General features: G+C 51.7%; 1 protein-coding gene across 2 annotated transcripts in view; it reads right to left on the reverse strand.

The window, feature by feature from the left end:
* HIVEP3 (HIVEP zinc finger 3) overlaps positions 1 to 17,755 on the reverse strand; it is a gene marked incomplete at its 5' end in the record, with an annotated part of 45,823 nt that overhangs the window by 21,762 nt on the left and 6,306 nt on the right. For both annotated transcript variants that reach the window (XM_081144378.1, XM_081144377.1), the window contains one exon: positions 15,594 to 15,739. In XM_081144378.1, the coding sequence (XP_081000504.1) occupies positions 15,594 to 15,739 (146 nt within the window). The remainder of the gene's footprint in view (positions 1 to 15,593; positions 15,740 to 17,755) is intronic.

Here is a 17,755-nt window from a genome sequence, read left to right on the forward strand (position 1 = left end):
GGGCCTGTTCTAAGCAGTATTCTGGGTATTTACGCAACAGTATTTACTAAGGCCTGGTCTGAGGCTGGGGCTGGGCCAGGGTCAGAAATACAAAGCTAAATAAGATGCTGACCTGTGTCTCAAGGGTGAGTAACAGGTATTTAAAAGATCATAAAACACAGAGAGAGAAACTGTCATAGAGACAATATACAAAGTGCTATGGATGATCAGGGAGGAGCAGCAGGAGGGTCTGAGGTGGTTTTTGCAGAAGAAATGCCTTTCATCCAGGTCCGTGCGGATGAGCTGGGTCTGATTTGTGAGACTCCTGCTTTGGGAGCCCCCCTCTGGACAAGCATGGGGGACAGTGTGGGCCTGGAGACCTTGGGGCCAGAGAGTTGTTATAATTGTGCGGAGCCCAAGCAGGGCAGAGGTGAGATCTAGAAGAAAGAGAAGACAGATTCAAGAGGTTGGGAGCCCCGACAGATGCGGGAGGAGAAAGCGGGTCAGGAAGTCTTCTTTCACTCCTCCCGCCACCCTACCACCAAGCTAGGTCCTTGTCCATTTCGCAGGCTTGCATTTGTGCCATGTGGGCCCTTTCCTAGGTTTTCATGTTGTGATTTTTCATTCTAGAAGAACAGCACGGCTCAGGGGTCTGAGACCCAGCCCAGCTCTAAAAACAGGAGGTGCTTTTTAGTCTAAAGAAGCCGGTAAGACAAGTGGAGATGCTGTGGAGTGAATGACCAAGTCAGATGCCTAAGAACCACCAAGCAGGCACTAAGTCTGGGCTGGATGAAGCCAGCTCGGGTCAAAAAAGCACAGCCACGGCCCTGCTTCCGACTAGACAGGAAGATCAGGGAGGGAGCTGGGCCTCTAATGTTCAGAGAAGTGAAATTGCCAAAGAGGAGTGGACTCCCTAAGTGTGACATTCTATGGAGTTGCTCCAGCCTGCAGTGGGCCGTGACCTGCAAGGTTATGGAACAATAGCTTTCCAACTGTGCTCAGGATGAAGAGGCCAGAAGCGGAGCAGTGGGGCTCTGGGCCCCTCCACGACCCCACCCCGTCATTGAGCTGTTTTCTCAGAGTAGGCACTGATGTAAACTAAACTGTGTAAAAGAGAGTTTTGTGAATTTAAAAGCAATTTGAAAATTACTGTTACAGAACATTCACGCTTGGAAGCTCCTTACAACTTCTTACTTCCTGAGTGGGAGGAGCCTTGTGCATCCTCTGATTTGGTTATTTTTAGGCAGATCCTGGGACTGGGGTCTCAGAGTGCCCCAGGTAGCTCCTGCCACTTTCAGATAGCTCTCCGACTATTAAGCTAACGTTGTCAACCTGTGTTCCCACCGCAGTCTGAGCTCTGGCCAGTGCAACTCCTCTCCCACAGGCCCTCTGTAAAGAAGGATGCTACGCTACCCAAGACTCCTTTCCTCCAGGCCTAACGTCTCCATGTCCTCAAACAATTTCACTCAGGATGGATTCCTGATTCCTCCCCTGACTGTCTCATACCCCTCCAGGTTGTCTTTCTTAAGACAAAATGACCCACAGCGGGCAGAGGCCCTCAGGTGGGGCTGGAGCAGCCAGCCTGGAGCAAGACCATGGCCTCCTCTCTCTAGTGTCCTTCCAGTCTCACTTCCTTCTTCCCCAGAGAAGAAGAGGCCCAGGTGGGGACTGACCAGATCCTGGAAAGTGAACATGTGTCTTCTTCTGCACTAAAAGCCACTAAGAAGAAAGTCAGCCAGGGTCGGAGGTGCAATCTTTCACCACGGAATAGAAACAGCCGTCATCTGTCGAGTGCTTATTCTGCGGTAGGCGCTTCTCACAGGAATTACATTGTGGACGCCTTGGCACTATTTCTGTATTATAAGTAGCAGGAGTTGAGGCTGAAGGTCAAGTTGAGGCTGAGGTAGGAGAGCCTCAGATGCCAGCACAAAAGCCCAGCCTGTGTCCTGCTGGCAGTGGAGGAGGGGAAGCTGTTCAGTTAGAGCTGTGCTCCGGGAGCACCCCTCTGGGGCTGTGGGCACAGCAGCCAGAGGGGATGCTGACCAAGGCTGTCTACAGTCATAGCTGATGAAATGTGTGTATACACTAGGTGCCTGATCAATGCCTGTGGGCCAATGGCTATGAGTTGCTTAGTTTTTAGTTCTGTACCTGGGGCACAGCTGACCCTCCATAGACAATGGCTGCTGTTACTACAGATGGGGGGTGGGCGGTGGGAAGTAGGGCAGGGGGACTGCCAGATGGAACAGGGTTCAGTCCAGGGAATGAAGGCCACATCTCCATCAGTGGTCACCAGAGGTCCCTTCTGAGTGTGCAGGATGAGGGCAGCTGGGGAGAAGGCAGGTGGGGCCAAGCCCCTCTAAATGGAGGGTATGAGTGGAACTAACTCTTTTCACCCCTCTCTGTGCTAGAAAAAGGCTCCCTCAGCTTGAAAGCAGTGCACCTAGGGCACAGAAAAGCCAGGAGTGCTCTTCCCATCAGGCAGGGAGCTGATAAAGAGGGCTCCAGAGACAGAACAGAGGCAGCTATCAAGAGGGTCTAGCTCTATCCTCAGAACAGACCATACAGGGAGGTGTTAAGTAAGGAGATCCCAGGCATTGGAGAGCCTGTGCTCATCCTCTGAGCCTGGATGCCTTGCAGGGTCAACAAGGTGGCAGAAGCCCAGAGAGGGTGAGGGCCTTGCCCAAGGTCACACAGACCTGAGACTCCTGTCTTCCAAAGCAGGGCTGTGGCTGCTGTGGCTGCTGTGGCTGAGCGTGACCTCATTACAGAGGACCACTTGCTCCCCACGCACGTCCCTGCACCAGGCCCAGCGCCCAGCAGAGAAATGAGTCAACAGAGAAGTGTCTCCAGAAAGCCTGTGGGCAATGCTCCAGCAGCTGGGGAAGTGTTACAACTGCTATTTACAGCCTCTGCAGCGTCTTTCAGAGCAACCGGCGGCAAGGAGGCAACCCTGCCGCTGGAGTGCAGTCCAGATGAGACGCTGAATCAGCTCGAAACGGCTGAAAGAGAGCAGAACCTGCTAACACTTCTTGCGGATACTCAGTGTTTACTGAGAGTGGTGGTGATGCTGAAGTGTCCTCCAGCCTCCTGACTACACAACAGCCTGTGAGGTGGAGATAGTTGTCCCTGTTTAGAAATGCAGAAACTAAACTCTGAGGCACAGAGAGAGGAAGGGAGAGGGATAGATAGAAACATCAATGAGAGAGAGTCATTGGTGGGCTGCCTCCTGCACACCCCCCACTGGGGATTGGGCCCTCAACCCAGGCATGTGCCCTGATTAGGAATCGAATTAGTGACCTCTTTTGTTCATGGGTTGACACTCAACCACTTAGCCACACCAGCCAGGCCCATACATAGATTTTATTAAACAGATTTCCCTGCATGTGGACTCTAAGGCTGGACATTATCTGAACCAAACAGAAAATAATAAATGTCAGGGTTTGGAAGGAGGCATGGTGTCTAGCAAGCAGTGGCAGGTGGGCAGATCAGGGGGCTCCATGGAATGGGGGCATTTGACCTGGGCTGTGAAGGACAGGTTGACTGCGGGAACCCATACCAGAGACCCACACCTTGGGCTCTCCAGGCGTCTGAGCTCAGAGACAGGCCTGCCTGAGAGTGTGCTTGGGTTTCCTCCCCACCACTGCCTCCTCCCAAGGACTCAGTCACGAAATCGCAGGTTTCACGTGTTGGCTACATTTTTCTAACACATGAAAATAGAACATGACAATGAAATAAGGAGCATTTGTCTAGGTGCTGCCTGAAATCACCCCAACATTTGAGTCACAGCCCGTGGGAGCTGTTACCCAGATAACTACAAACACAGAGAACCTGTGAAACAGGCCAGGCGGGTAGCAGTCAAGTGCCCAGGAGTCCAGGGAAGGAATGAGATGTGCGAGGAATTCCTGGGAGGATGACCCAACATTTGAAGCACTGTGTGTGTGTGCACACAATCACTTTTCAAGGGGAGAGAGACAGTGTCCCCTTGCCCCCAAATTAATAGGTGTGTTGAGAGCATGCCCAGGTGCCATGGGAGTGCGCTGGGACCCCAACTGCCTTCTCACTCTGGGCCTCCTGTGGAGACCCAGCGCGTAATCCCCATCCAAACATCTCAGTGTCATCATTGGTGTAGAGAGAAAGATGAGGCTGGGCTCCTCCTGCCAGAGCTCGCCTGAACCCAGGGTGCCTGGGGAAGCCCAGCTTGCTGCTTTCAGTGAGAGAGGGCCCTCCCTCCCCAGCATGCTGGGCAGGAGGCCCAAAGAAGAGATGGAAGGGCACCCCCTTTGGTAAGGACGGAGCAAGCATGCTGTCCTCTTCTGCTGGACCGCAGACAGAGTCCCACCACATTCGCAACAGCCTCTCCACCTGGGTAAGGGCCGACCTTTAGGGGTCCTTCAGGAGGATGGGGCAGACAAAAGGTGCAATTAGCCCCTGAAAGGGGGAAGGAAGAGAGCCCGGGCCAGCGAGGGGACATTATAGGTCACTGTTCTGCTCTTTTCAGCACCAGACCCCAGAAAACACCCTGTGGGAGTCGAAGTGGGGAATGCTCTCCTGCTGGTGGTGGGGACAGGTGGCTCTAGTCCATGCCCTGCTGCCTCCCTCCAGCCCCAGTGGAGCTCGTGTGCCACTGCTCAACCTCTGGCTGGCTCCCCAGGAGCAACTTTGTTCCTTTGGTCCAGATCCATTCAAGCCACGGCCTCCTGCTCAGCCCCACAGGGTCCTCCCTCCCTACAGCTGACCTCGGAGTATGCATGCCCCCAGCTGCTCTCCTCATTGGTAGGGTTTTACCACTCGCTGTGATGGTAAAAGACCAGAGTCAACAGAGTGCCACCACCAGCTGGTTACAAGCCTCAGGAAAATCACGGTTCTTAGAGTCTGGTCCTGAGCTTGCAAGCTAAGCAGTCCCAGAAACTTCTGAGAGACGGAACTGAGGCAGCCAAGCTGCCAGATCTGCTGACGTTCTGAGAGTCTGTGGGAACTGGCCTCCTCCTCTTTACTGACCCCCCTTCCTTCTGAATCAGCCTGCACCCAACCTGGCCCCCACTGGGCAACAACACTTTCCTCCCTGCCCCAAGCTGAACAGTGCAGCCTGTGGACAAGCCTCCTTTGCCCTCCTGGCCCCTGCCAGCTGCCTTCACTCCTTGCCACCTTCCCTGGGGAGTTGCCCTGCCTGCTTCTGGCTCCAGTCCCCCAAAGACCTGCTCAGTCCCTGGCTGCCCGCCTTTTGGCCCCAGCCTGCCAGCCGCATTCACCAGTGGGTCATAAGGCCTCGTTCACAGGCTGGCTTCTCCCTGGATGCCTGAGGCTCATTTTGGCTCCTGTGTTGGGCCCTGTCTGCTGCCACCATGTTCCTGGGAGCCTGCCTGCCTGGCATGCCGGCCCCTGCTGCCCTGCTCTAGCCCAATCTGTCTTCTGCTGGCTGCTGGACACACCTCTCCCAACTCTCTTGCCAGCTGGGCTGTCCTTTGGTCTGTAAGCCACCCATGGTAACAGATTACACCTGTCCACTGCACAGACCCAAAATTCTGCTTGGAGTTCAGGCCCTGCTCCTTTGGTCTGATGCCTTTAGCTCCCTGTTGGCCTTGGCCGACTCCACTTGTTAAGAAATCGCCCCTGACAGCATCTGTGCTTTTTAAACCCCTTCCTTGATTCCTGGCATCCCGGCCTCCTTTCTTCCCAGCCAAACTGGTTCTTTCTCTGTTTTTAAGTTTTTATTTTGCAAGTCACCAACATACAGAAAAGTTGAAACTATGGTAAAAAAAAATTTTTTTTCAGATCTGTTTAAGAACAAGTTGCCAACACCATGTCCCATCACCCCTGAATTCTTCAGTGTGTGTTTCTTTTCTTTTCTTTTTTTCTTTTCTTCTTTTCTTTTTTTCTTTTCTTTTCTTTTCTTTTCTTTTCTTTTCTTTTCTTTTTTTTCTTTTTAAAAGAATAATTTGTTGACAATTATATAAGTAAATATTGATAATTCTTGGCAGAATAAGAAGTCACCTTACTATATGCCAGGCACTGTGCCAGGTACATTACATACAAACATGGTTTTCTTTAATTCTAAACACCTTTAATAAATAAGTACTACTACTATTCTTATTTTCCAGGTGAGAAGACTGAGCCTAGAGAGGTTAAGTGACATTCTAATCAGTAGCAGAGCCAGGATTTGAACCCTGGTCTGGTTCTACTGCTACACTGAGATAGGTGCTCTCCATGGAGGGCAGGGAGTGAGGGAGGCCACTCGTTCCCTCTGACTAGCAGTGGGGTGGGATGGAGTGTGCCAAGCTCTGGGCAAGTGCTTCGACGTGCCTGACTCTACTCAACATTCCCCACAGTCCCGAGAGGCACCTGTGCTTCCAGGGTGAAGAAAAACACCCAGGAGCGCCAAAGAGCATGACTGAGGGTGCCGAGGCCGGCAGGCGCAGGGCAGGGGCAGGGTTGGCTGGAAGGTGTCAGAGTCAGGGCTGGGCCTTCACCCTGCGGACAGCAAGGAGCCACGGATGCTTAGAGGGAACAGACCACAGCTGGGACCCTTCCTCGAAGAGGCTCCAGACCCTGGGGAGGGAGCAACTTGTTCCTTATTATAAGCTGAGGGGCCAGGGGACCCTCTATGGACTGTTATCTTTTTTCCCCTTCTCACCCCCTCACCCGTGTGTCCAGACAAGTCAACACCCAATACCCAACTCTGGGCTCCAAAAGGAAATCCTTCCCAATTCTTCCCTGAGATGTCTCACCTCGGGCTGGGCACACGGGCAAAGGCCCTGCCCAAGGAGGGGCACCCTACCCACGAGTTTGGATGAGGTTCCCCAACCTTTAGAAGAGGCCACCTTCTCCTTAGGGAGAGACCCACCTCAACAGCCCACACAGCGCCCCTGCCCAGGCCTTTCCCGCTGACTGTCTCTGAGCAGCATTTCCCAGCACTGAGCGCGGGGCTGACACAGCTCATCGGCTGACAGCAGGGGCAAAGATCCTGCACGTCACATCAGGGAAGGGCCGCCCAAACCGCGTGGCAGATGAGAAACCGAGGTCCAGGGGGCGCCCCAGATCTCAGAGGCAGTAAAGGCAGGTCAGGACTCAGACTCCGGGCCTGGACTCCAAGGTCAAGTCCTTTCCCACCTCCTCCAAGCAAATGAGGAAATAAACCCAGAGGGGAAAAGCGACTTGCCCAGGTCCCCAGCTCTGGGCTCACACCACGGCACCTCCCTCCTGGGGGAGTCCTCGCTTCACACAATGCCCAAAGACGGAGAAGGTGTTTCTGTGATTTGCTGCTAATAAATCCCAGTGGGCTCATCTCACTGTCAGACACTCCATCTGCCCAACAACCCACGTGCCATTTTTCTTCTTTGCTTTTGTTTTTACAGTCCATGGATTACCCGGTTACAGATCTGGAGCTAACGTTCACCTCTCTCCCTTTTGAACTGCTGTCCCCATGCGGTCATCAAAGACGCCCTGGCTTACAGACTCCAGTGGCTCCCGTGGCCGGGGCAGAGAGACCACCCGAGCCTGTAACGAAACGGGGCTCAGAATGGATGCTAGGTGCAGCTCTAGGACAGGGGGCACTGCCTTCAGAACCGACGGAAAACCATTTCCAACCTGGATTCTACACTTCAACCCACTGAGAAATGGAATAAAGACATTCCGGACACTGTCAGTCCTGTGAATTGCCAGAAAACTCACCTCTCATGGACCCTTTCAAAAGAAGACCACGTTGATGGGCAGTCTCTGTGAAAATGAACAAGTAAACGGAGGAAGATGAAGATGGATGTTTCCAGAAAGAGGAGACCCAACATGGGAGGCGAGAGAGTCTCCAGGGCGGGGTGAAGGGAGACCCCGGATGGCAGCTGTGGGCCAGGCCCAGGGAGCAGCCGTGCAGCCTGGAGCCGCTGAAGGACTCGGGGGGCTGTGTCAGCAAGATGGAATTCACGAAGCAGGGGAGAGGCCAGTGAGGTGAGATTTGGGGTTCAAATTAGCAATAGATATATAGGAAACTAAGCGAAGTCAAGAAAACTAACTTTCTATAAGTGTTCTAACTTCACTTAGTTTTGCAGAAGTCCTTTGGGCACCCAGGAGAAAGATGTCAGGCCAGTTCAGAGAGTTGACCTACCTAGACTATTAAACAGCTGACATCTTTATTTGCGGGATAATCTTTACAAAGAAATAACTTTCCCAAGAACACACACACAATGATTATTCTCAGTGAAAACAGAAAAGTTGTATGGGAAAGAAAACGTAGCCAGGGTTTATGATGAGACTTAGTTGTGAAATGTAGACGGTACCCCTCTAATGAGAGCGAGAGGAGATGGGGAGGGGGGCGGGTGTGGGAGGGTGAAAGGCTCTTGTGTCGCTCGTTAAAGCCTAAAGCTGAAGAGCCAAGAAGGAGCAACCCAGGCACATTATTTAGAGATAGGGAGGTAACAAGGTAAACGGCCAAAAGAGATGAAAGGGATGGTTTCTGAGAGTGGGGAGGAGGAAATGTGGGGGAAAGAGAAAGGGCACTGCTGTTTCCCATAACAAAATTTAGGAAATATATGGATCCTCAAACTCTGTGCATGTGTAATTTTCATTTAAAAATTTTTTTTTAAATTATTTTTTAAAATATATCTTTATTGATTTCAGAGAGAGTAAAGGAGAGGGAGAGAGAGAGATAGAAACATCAATGATGAGAGAGTCATTGATCGAGCCCGCAACCCGGGCACGTGCCCTGACCGGGAATTGAACCGCCATCACCTGGATCCTAGGTCGACGCTCAACCGCTGAGCCACGCCCGGCGGGGCTGCATGTGTAATTTTTATAAAAATAAAAACTGAGAGAGAGTGAGAAAGAAAGAGAGAGGCTTCCTAAGAGGCTGCTTCTCCTACAGGAGAGACAGGGAGAAGCCAGCTTGCTCCTGGATGCCTGGACTGATTCCCGGGGGCAGGACGGAAGCTGGGCCTCAGGCACATGCTGCCCAGGCCCAGAGGATGCCCTGGCTGCAGCTACAGTTCTCGGGGGCCACCACTTGCTAGGGTGGGGACTCTACTTCCTGCACTCTCTCCTCTCAAGGTTTAGCCCCTGCTGGCTCAGACCGCCTGCAGGAATCAGGCTGCACCCGCTGGGGAAATGGATCCTCCTTTAAATTTTAATAGGATGCATTTGGGTCTTCCCCCCCAGTCCTCGGGGCTCTGGGGACTTGGCCCAGCTACTCAGATACTCAGTCTGCCCCATGATCAATGTCTTTTTTCTTTTCCATTTTGCATTTTTTTTTTCTGTCCGTGACTTGGGTTTCTTAGTGACACAACCAGCTTTCTCTGATGTCTGGAGCGGGTGTTCCCCAGGAAGTCCTTTGAGTCCTCAGGAGAAAGATGCTAGGCCAGTCCAGAGAGTCAACCTAACTAGACTACTTAACATCTGAAATTTTTATTTAGGGGATAATCTTTATAAAGAAATAACTTTTCCAAGAACCTAGGTGGTTTCCCAGGAACAGAAATTTCCTGCTCTTGTTTTCAAAATAGCCATTTGCAGATCTATTGTTGCTGAAGACCAGGAGCCCATAGGTGGCCTGGACTGAGGACCCTCCTTGCCTCCCCCAATCATCAATTCTGCTTGCATCACGGCAGCATTTTCTTTCTTCCTGTTCCTGTAGAACTGCCCTTCTCATCACTGCTTTGAGCCCACCCCCTGGCAGCTGCTCTGTGACTCTGCTCCGCCCTCTGTCCCATCTGTCTCACCGGGCAGTGTTATCATCTGTCCCTGCTCTAAATCATTCCCAGCAGCATGTGCACACACCAGAGGAGCTCTCGGTTTAAACACCCACCTGCTCGACCTCACACTCCTTCCAGCTCTACCCCTTAGCCCCATTTTCCCTGCTTCCTTCCACAGCTAGCCTCTTAGGACAGAGGTTTTGATCAGTATAAAGGATAACTCCACCTCCCTGGCCCCCAGCTAGCGTGGCTCGGTTGGAGAATTGTCCCATACACCAAAAGGTTTAGGTTAGATCCCTGATTGGGGCACATATGGGAGGCAACCGATCAATGTTTCTCTCTCACATTGATGTTCCGCTCTCTCTCTCTCTCTCTCTCCAATCATGTTCTCAGGTGAGGATTAAAATATATATATATATATATATATATATATATATATATATATATATATGGCTCCTTCAAGTGGAACAATGCAGAATTAAGTAAACTCTTAAAATAATTTATTTAACAAATGGACCAAGAGCCAGATGAGTCACATGGTTCTCCAGCACCTGCTGTGCTGTGGTCACACGCCCAGTGGACACCACACAGATGGTCAGAAACCTGGCACGGAACTCTGGAAAGTCCAGTGGAGACATGAGTCTGGAGTCATCCACCTATAAATGGTATGTAGGGTCCCCCTGGAAGTGAGTTTAGACAGAGAAGAGGGGAGGCAGGTGCTAAGCCCTGAGGGCCCTAATGTTTAGAGATCAGATGAGGCAAAATCACCAAAAGCTCGAGAAAGTACTGCCAGCAAAGGAAGAGGGAGTCAAAAAAGATGCAGCCCTGGAAATCAAGAAGACAAAGTGTGACCGGGAGGGGGCAGGGTCAACTGTGTTCAGTGCTGCCGGCAGGTCAAGGTGAACAGAAGTGAGCACTGACCTCGAAATTCCGCAGGGTGGACGTCACCCTTGACCGTGATAAAAGCAGTTTCTGAGGTGTGTGAGACCAAAGGCCAACCTGGAATGGGTCTGAGGGAGGAAGGGAGGAAAGACATGGAGGTGAGCAAGTACAGCCAATTCCTTCAGAGTTTTCTTTAAAGCGAAGACGGAAAATCTGGTGACATAGGCCCCCTGTCAAAGAAGTGCTCTAAGGGTGAGAAGTTTGGATACGCTGAACTGAATGGGTCAGCAGGGAGGCAGGGGCTGGAGTGGGGTATTGGAGTGTGTTGGGGTGACAAGAGATGGCAGCCAGTGCCCTCTGACAGGAGCACCAACAGTTTTCCCTCAGCTCAGCATCTGAGTCTTGAAGTTGGCAGGTCAGGCATCGAATCTCTCTGCTAAAGGCCTGAAGGGCTTGGGGGCAGACCTAGGCAACCTCATGCCCATGAATCACCCTACCCCACCCTCATTGGCCCGGCCCACCGCTGGGCTTCTGTTCCCCAGGTCTAAATTGAGGCTGGGCTGCCACTCTAAACCCACCCCACCCCTGCTTCTGCCCTGGCCACCTTTCTGAGTACCCCCTACCCTGGCTGGGCTCGGATGACTACTTTCGGAAGCCAGGTAGTTCCTATCAGTTCCCGTCTCCTCCTCTGCCACACCAGCCCTTTGGGCTGAGCTCCCATCTTTTCTTGCGAAGAGTGAACTTGAGTTAGGACAATATAGGCATTACCCTCGATGAACAATATAACTTTGTGTGAAAAAAACATTCCTGAACAAAGGAGCCCTTCTAAATGACCAAGGCAACACACAGGTGCTGGACGAGAGAGCAGCGCATTCCTGACGGGGCACTCCCAGCGGCTGCCTGGAGAATGCAGGCTTTGTCTGCGTGTGGAGGTGACGGGAATGCAGACAGGGTGTGTGCTGGGAAATAATGCAATAAATGGGAACTGATACATAGTGTATACGGAGCACGGCCCTCAGATCTAAGTCTAGGGGGGACCTGAGGAGAGATAGGAATGGATTTCAGCACCAGTGTTGTTAAAACGAGGGGGTGTGGAGGACCTGGGAGGTTAGTTAGGGAAGAGAGTTGAGCACTGCCCTCTGAAGGAAAATAGAATTTGGCAATGGACAGGCCCCAGCAGGCACAGGTCAGACTGAGGCCAGGAAGATCAGACTGAGTTTTCACTGGATGCTGGAGGTGAGGCAGCCACAGAGACTCTGGGGCAGAGGTGTGGCACAGGCAGGACCTCGATCAAAGACACTCAGTGGCACCAAACGGGGTCCTGGAGAGAGGGAAGCCAGAGCCGTGGCACAGGGAATGAAGAGAAACCGCATCTGAGTCACAGACCAGAATTTGGGGACACCAGAATTTGGGGACTAATTGGAAGGGGAAGGATCAGGGGAGAAGAAAGCATCCAAGATGACACTACGGTTTTGAGTGTGAAGAGCCGGGTGCATCATCTGAGATCTAGATGTGGAAGGAGATGCTGCTGGTGGCAACTGGAGGGCTTGGTCAGCACATGCTGAGTTTGAGGTGCCCTGGATCTCCCAGGCAAAGGTGCCCAGGAGGCATGAGAAGCAAGGATCTACAGTTCAGGGCTGAGGTCCTAGCTAGAGACCCAGATTTAGTGTCCTTGGTGAAGCGACGAGGTTTGAAGCCAAGGAAATGAATGACATTGATAAGAGAGAACACTCAAGGCCAGAAGTCAGTCCAACTGAACAGGTACATTAGTCTTCATTACACCCAGGCTGCTGACCAACCTACCTTTCCTCTCCACCTGTCCAAGTCTCACCCAGCCTTCCAGGCCTAGCCCCATGCCTCCAGGACACTCTCTCTGACCCAGGTGGGTCCCTTCCTGCTATAAGCATCTCAACACCAGCAGTCCACACCTCAGCACTGAGCCTTGTACTGCGACCTGAGCCAGTCCCCAAGCACTCTGGGGGCAGAATCGCAGCTTCCCCACCTTGGCTCATGATATCTTCTGGCACAGAACACCCATAGGCACTGAATAAATAGCTCCTCCTTGATGAATTGATTAATTGATCAATTGCTGGGTTGGAGGTCAAGAAGAGTAAGGGGACTAGTGAGTGGTTGACTAGTGATAAAAAGACTCATGGATGTTGGACCCATACAGCCTCCACTTCTGTGTCTCGTTGCTATGAATTAGATCTCCATGGATCAACAGGGATACATCTCAAAAACACTGTTGAGTAAAAATAACAAGTTGCAGCTCTATGTTAAACCCACTGGAGTAGTCAGTGCTGTCTACCAAGTCTCTCTGGTTCTGTCAGGCACACAGTAGGCCTGCACTTCCCCACTCCCTGGGAGGTAAGAGAGGCCCTGTGGCTTGCTCTGGCCCATGGATGGGAGCAGAAGCTTCAGGATGGAAGCTTTGAGAGCCAGTGCACAAGTCACTGTCCCCTTCCTCCTCTCAGCCTCTGGCTGTCTAGATCGCTCAGTGGCTCCCGGGAACAGAACCCCACTGCACACCCTTGTCAAACACATACCGTCTGGGTGGAACAGAGGTAAGTGGGAGGGTTGTGAAACACAGAGGTAAGAGAAACACAAATGCTCACTGTGTTAAAAAAAAAAGAAAGAAAAATGGAATGAGTCCAAGGCAAAATCTTGGTGAGCTCAGACAGCGTGTCTGAAGGATTTACTCAGTGTTTTGGGTGGGGGCACCGGTGGCATTTGGGGTGGGACAAGTGGTTCTGTGGTTGGTTGTATGGAAGGTTGTATCCCCAGCCCCACCTATGAAATGCCAGAAGTGCTCCCCATTACATGATAACCAAAACCACTCTCACTCCACATTCCCCAAAACTCCTGGGCTGATACCAACTCCAAAAGACCCATGAATGTAGAAGGGTCACCCGAAGTGGGGGTGGGAGGCACCCAGGGCCCAGACAGGACAGCTGGGCTGCGGGAGAAGAGGGTCTGACTGGCAACACTATATAATCTCCCAAAGTGCTCAAGCTGGATGTGGCCTGTTGAGAGTGTAAGGATATTTTTCACAGGTGACGGAACAGAATGAGATTATCCTGGAGGGAGATGGGAGAACTGGATGTAACAGTGACGAAATACCCCAATGCCCACGAACTCTGGCCTTTACACGGGTCGCACAGCATGCTCTAACGATCCACAAAGTGTGTTATTATTCCTTTTTGCAGGTGAGGAAACAGCTGGAGGGGGAAGGGGACTGTCTGGGTGGAACAGAGGTAAGTGGGAGGGTTGCTTGGGGCACAGATGAGGGACCTTGAAAGAGGGAGATTCTGAAACAGAGCAGGTGGGACTAAGTGACAACCTTGACGGACCGGTGGGGCTGGGATGGGGTGGGGAGGAGTGAGGATCGATGCCTGGGCTGCAGGAAGAGGAGAAGGGAACTCAGGTGTAGTTCTCACCTTTCAGCTGAAGGCAGACCATGTGGCTGAGACTCCAGCCAGTTGCTGGAGCTATGAACCAGCCGGATGGGAGAGGCTCCTGCCAGCTGCCCTCCCGCATCTCAGGCTCCCCAGGGAATAAGGCAGCAGGGAGCCACCTGGGGAACCCGAGTTTTGGAGGTTGTTGCCTCTCAGGGCAGAAGCAAAGCTCTTCACGCACATCAGCACCCCTGGGCCCCAAGGACAGTCTTTGAAGCAGAGGGCAGAAGGCAAGTCCAGGTGCACCCGTTGATGAATCTCTACATGGCCTTCAAAGGACCCAATGGTGTGAGGAACAGAGACACACGAGGGCGCTCTAACCAAATGGCAGGGGAGGAAACTGGTCCACCCCAAGGCAAGAGGGCCAGTCAGTGTTTTGAAAGCCCTTTGGTCTAGTGTTTCTCAATGGAGCTGCTATTAGAACTCTGGGCAGATGTTTCTCCCCTAAGGGGAGGTGTTCCTGCCACTTCGGGGTGTTTGCCACCCCTGACCCCCTCCCTGTCACTGGCACAACCCAATTCCCCAAGTTTCACTTCCGAACATCCCTTCTCCGGACAGTTCCTGCTGGTCAGGGCCACTGGAGGGTGCCCACTGGTGGTCGTGGGCAGCTTGGCAGCTTCTGATCTCCCCAACCTCACAGGGGAACTGGCACCTCCCACTCTGGCTTTGTGAGTTAGGCACCTACAGGTGCTGGAGAATCGCAGGCCCCCAGTGACAGCTCATGCTGATGGGGACTGTTGTCCTTGGGAGGGAGGTTTTCCTCCGTGCCGTTGTCCTTTAGAACCGGGTGGGATGAGGGCTGCGTTGATAACACTGGGGACACAGACACAGGACCCTAAGACAGACACCACGGGACCTGCTTACAGACACTCATGTCCCAGGGAGCAAACACGTGGCCACACAGAACACAGCTCGCACAAAACTCCCACAAAGCAAATCCGAGACAAGGCACCCTTCTGGAGCCCTGAGGGCCCACCTCTGTGAGTTCTGAGGTGTTTACATTGTTAGGTTCCCAAAGACAAGCACCCAGGTAAAAATCCAGCGATGAGATTCTAAATATTTACAAACCAATGCGCCCTGGACCCTAGCCAGTCAGAACGGAGACCAGAGTAAACAGCTGGTGTGTGCCATGTGCTATCAGCCCTGCAAACAGTCCAGTTGGCAGAGCACGAGTGCCCCGTGGGACACCAGGCGTGCCAGGGAGACTGCTTGTGCCGACAGAGGTGACTTTTGGGAACACACACCGAGGTAAATGGTAGTCTGGACAGAACCTGGCAGACTCACTATCGACCCCAGTGCAGGACGGAAATCCACCGGCACCTGACGGAGTGAGGGGCCGGGAGGAAGACCCAGCCCAGCCACTCCACAACATCCAGTGTCCCCACCCCTCACCAGGCAGCCCCATGTTCTTCAACAGAGGTGGCCTGTGCATCCCACAGTGGTGGCATCTCCTGGAAGGCACGGCTGGAACCCCAGGGCCCCTGTGGTGCGGCCTGCGGCTGAGACACTCACCACCTCTGAACACAGATGGGCCACCACAGCCAGCCAGCCGGCGCGGGCTCTTCTCCACGGGAAGCAGACATTGCAAACCAGACGTGACTCTTACCCTCCTTCGAAGATTTTGATCCTCGTGGGCTCCCCTCTCTTGGAGGCGGGAGCGTCCTCCTCTGGCTTCCCGCGCTTCTCTTCTTCCCTCTCCGCTCGAGCTGTGTCTTTCTGGCCTTCCGGGGAAACCAGCGACGGGAGGTGAACCTGGCCCACCGCAGGAAGGCAAAATCGTCACAGGTTACACGGTAACTGGAATGACGCCTCCAATGGCGTCCATGTTCACACTCAATCGCGGCTCATTTAATCTCCACTCTGCCCCATGAAGAGGTGCTGTAACCCCACTTTACAGAAAGAAGGGAGCTGACCCCCAGAGAGGTGGAGTCTCTCATGCAAGGCCATGGGGTGACTCAGACTAGGTCTCTAACCAAGTTATTTTCACGGGAAGACCAGGCCTTGTTCCCATGAGAGCTGCAGATGCTGTTTCTTTTACATCATCAGGGAGCTGCTGGGGACAGGTCCTCAATCTTGGTCTCCTTGGTCATAACAGCACCCAAAACAGAGCTTACCTCAGTGAGGGCACTTAGGAATGTTGAACAAATAAATGAAGGCTCCGCCTGAGGAGATTAACTAGTCTAATTCTCTTTTATAGATCAGATAGTCAATGTCACCCAGCAGATTAATGGCATTGCTGGGAGTAGAGAGGAGGTTTCCTGAGAGCCCTGACCAACAGGACCTCCCAGAGCCAAGGCGTGCACTTGAGGGAACCTATTCTCTTCATGGGTCTCAGTGGTGAGCGCTGGCTCGATGAGAACATCTTTTATTTATTTGATTGCATGCAAAACTTCTCTTAGGTAGGTAAGATCTGACAATTCCATTAGGAAAGAAAGCTGCTTTTCTCCAGCGCCCGAGGCAGAATTGATTGGTTCAGGACTAAATCACCAACATGGACACCCTCTTCTGATCACACACACTTCTTTTGACATCTTGGTTTCCGTGATTCACATCCAACTAACAACTGACTCAGACCTCTCCAGTTTTGCTTATGAAATTTGGGTGAGCCACCTTGAACAGGTGTGGCTGTAATTAGTCTCTGAGCTAAATGCTATTATTATTTTATATTAAGTTATTGATTTCTGCAAAGGGGGAAGCATTTGTATTTTGATAAATTTTGTTATTAGTGAAATGAACACAATTTTATAGTCATGTGGTATACAGTGAGAAGGTGCTTTATGGGACACCGTGGCTTATCTCACAAAGGGACAGGCAGGCTTTCCAAGCCCTTGTCAAGAGAAAACATATCTTTAGACCCCCTGATGGCAGCTGGGGGTGGGAACACCCTTGAATAGGGAGCAGTGATGCTGGGCTGGCGGCTGTAGCCTGCAGTGACGGGAATGAGATTCTCATCCTACTTCAGGCCACTATCATGAGAAACTGCACTGCTTACAGCCAGCGGGAGAAGCAACTATGTGTCCTGGTGCTGGGACAATGGAAGAATTGTAGTCCACCGTGCCAGCCACCACACCTGCTCTGACAGCATGTGCTGGGGCTGAGCAGAAAGGTAGCTGGTTGAGAATCAGGGAATCTGAGTTGTAGGCCACTGCACGTTGGCAGGAAATACGCCATAAATCAAATAGAATATTCCAAGAAAAAGTTTGCAGGTTTCAAGCTCATTTTAAGAATTTCAAATATTAAACCAATTGTCAAACCCAATTAAGTCAAATTAACTCTTCCTTTTAATTAAATAGCCTTTTAGTATTAAAACAGAGAAGCAGTCCAGACCATCTGAGAGGGCTTTGGAGTGAGATCTAGTTTTGAATCCAGGTTCTGCCATTTACTGTGTGGCCTTGTGCAAGTTACCTACTTCTCTGTGCTTTGCCATCTTATCCATAAAATGGCCATAGAGTACCCTAACTTTCAAGGTAGTTGTGAGGGGAAAAGTAAAGTTTAGCATTGTACCTGGCACATAGTAGGTACACAGGTAGTTATAGATATGAACATAATTACAACAGCATCTGGGGAGTACCTGTAGCTAATAAGAGATATTGGAGAGCAAATCAGTAATGATGTTTATTGCAAAAGTGGAAATCTTGTTTAGGGATGTCTGTAGACTGATAAGGACATTTAGAGAATAAATTTGGGAAACGGTTCTGTGAAGACTATCTGGCTGAGCTAAGAACAAACTCAATGCACAAAATTCACTCAGTGATAAAGAGGAGGATA

The sequence above is a fragment of the Miniopterus schreibersii genome (genome assembly GCF_964146895.1).
Source record: "Miniopterus schreibersii genome assembly, chromosome: 8".
In the NCBI taxonomy this organism is placed as follows: domain Eukaryota; kingdom Metazoa; phylum Chordata; class Mammalia; order Chiroptera; family Miniopteridae; genus Miniopterus; species Miniopterus schreibersii.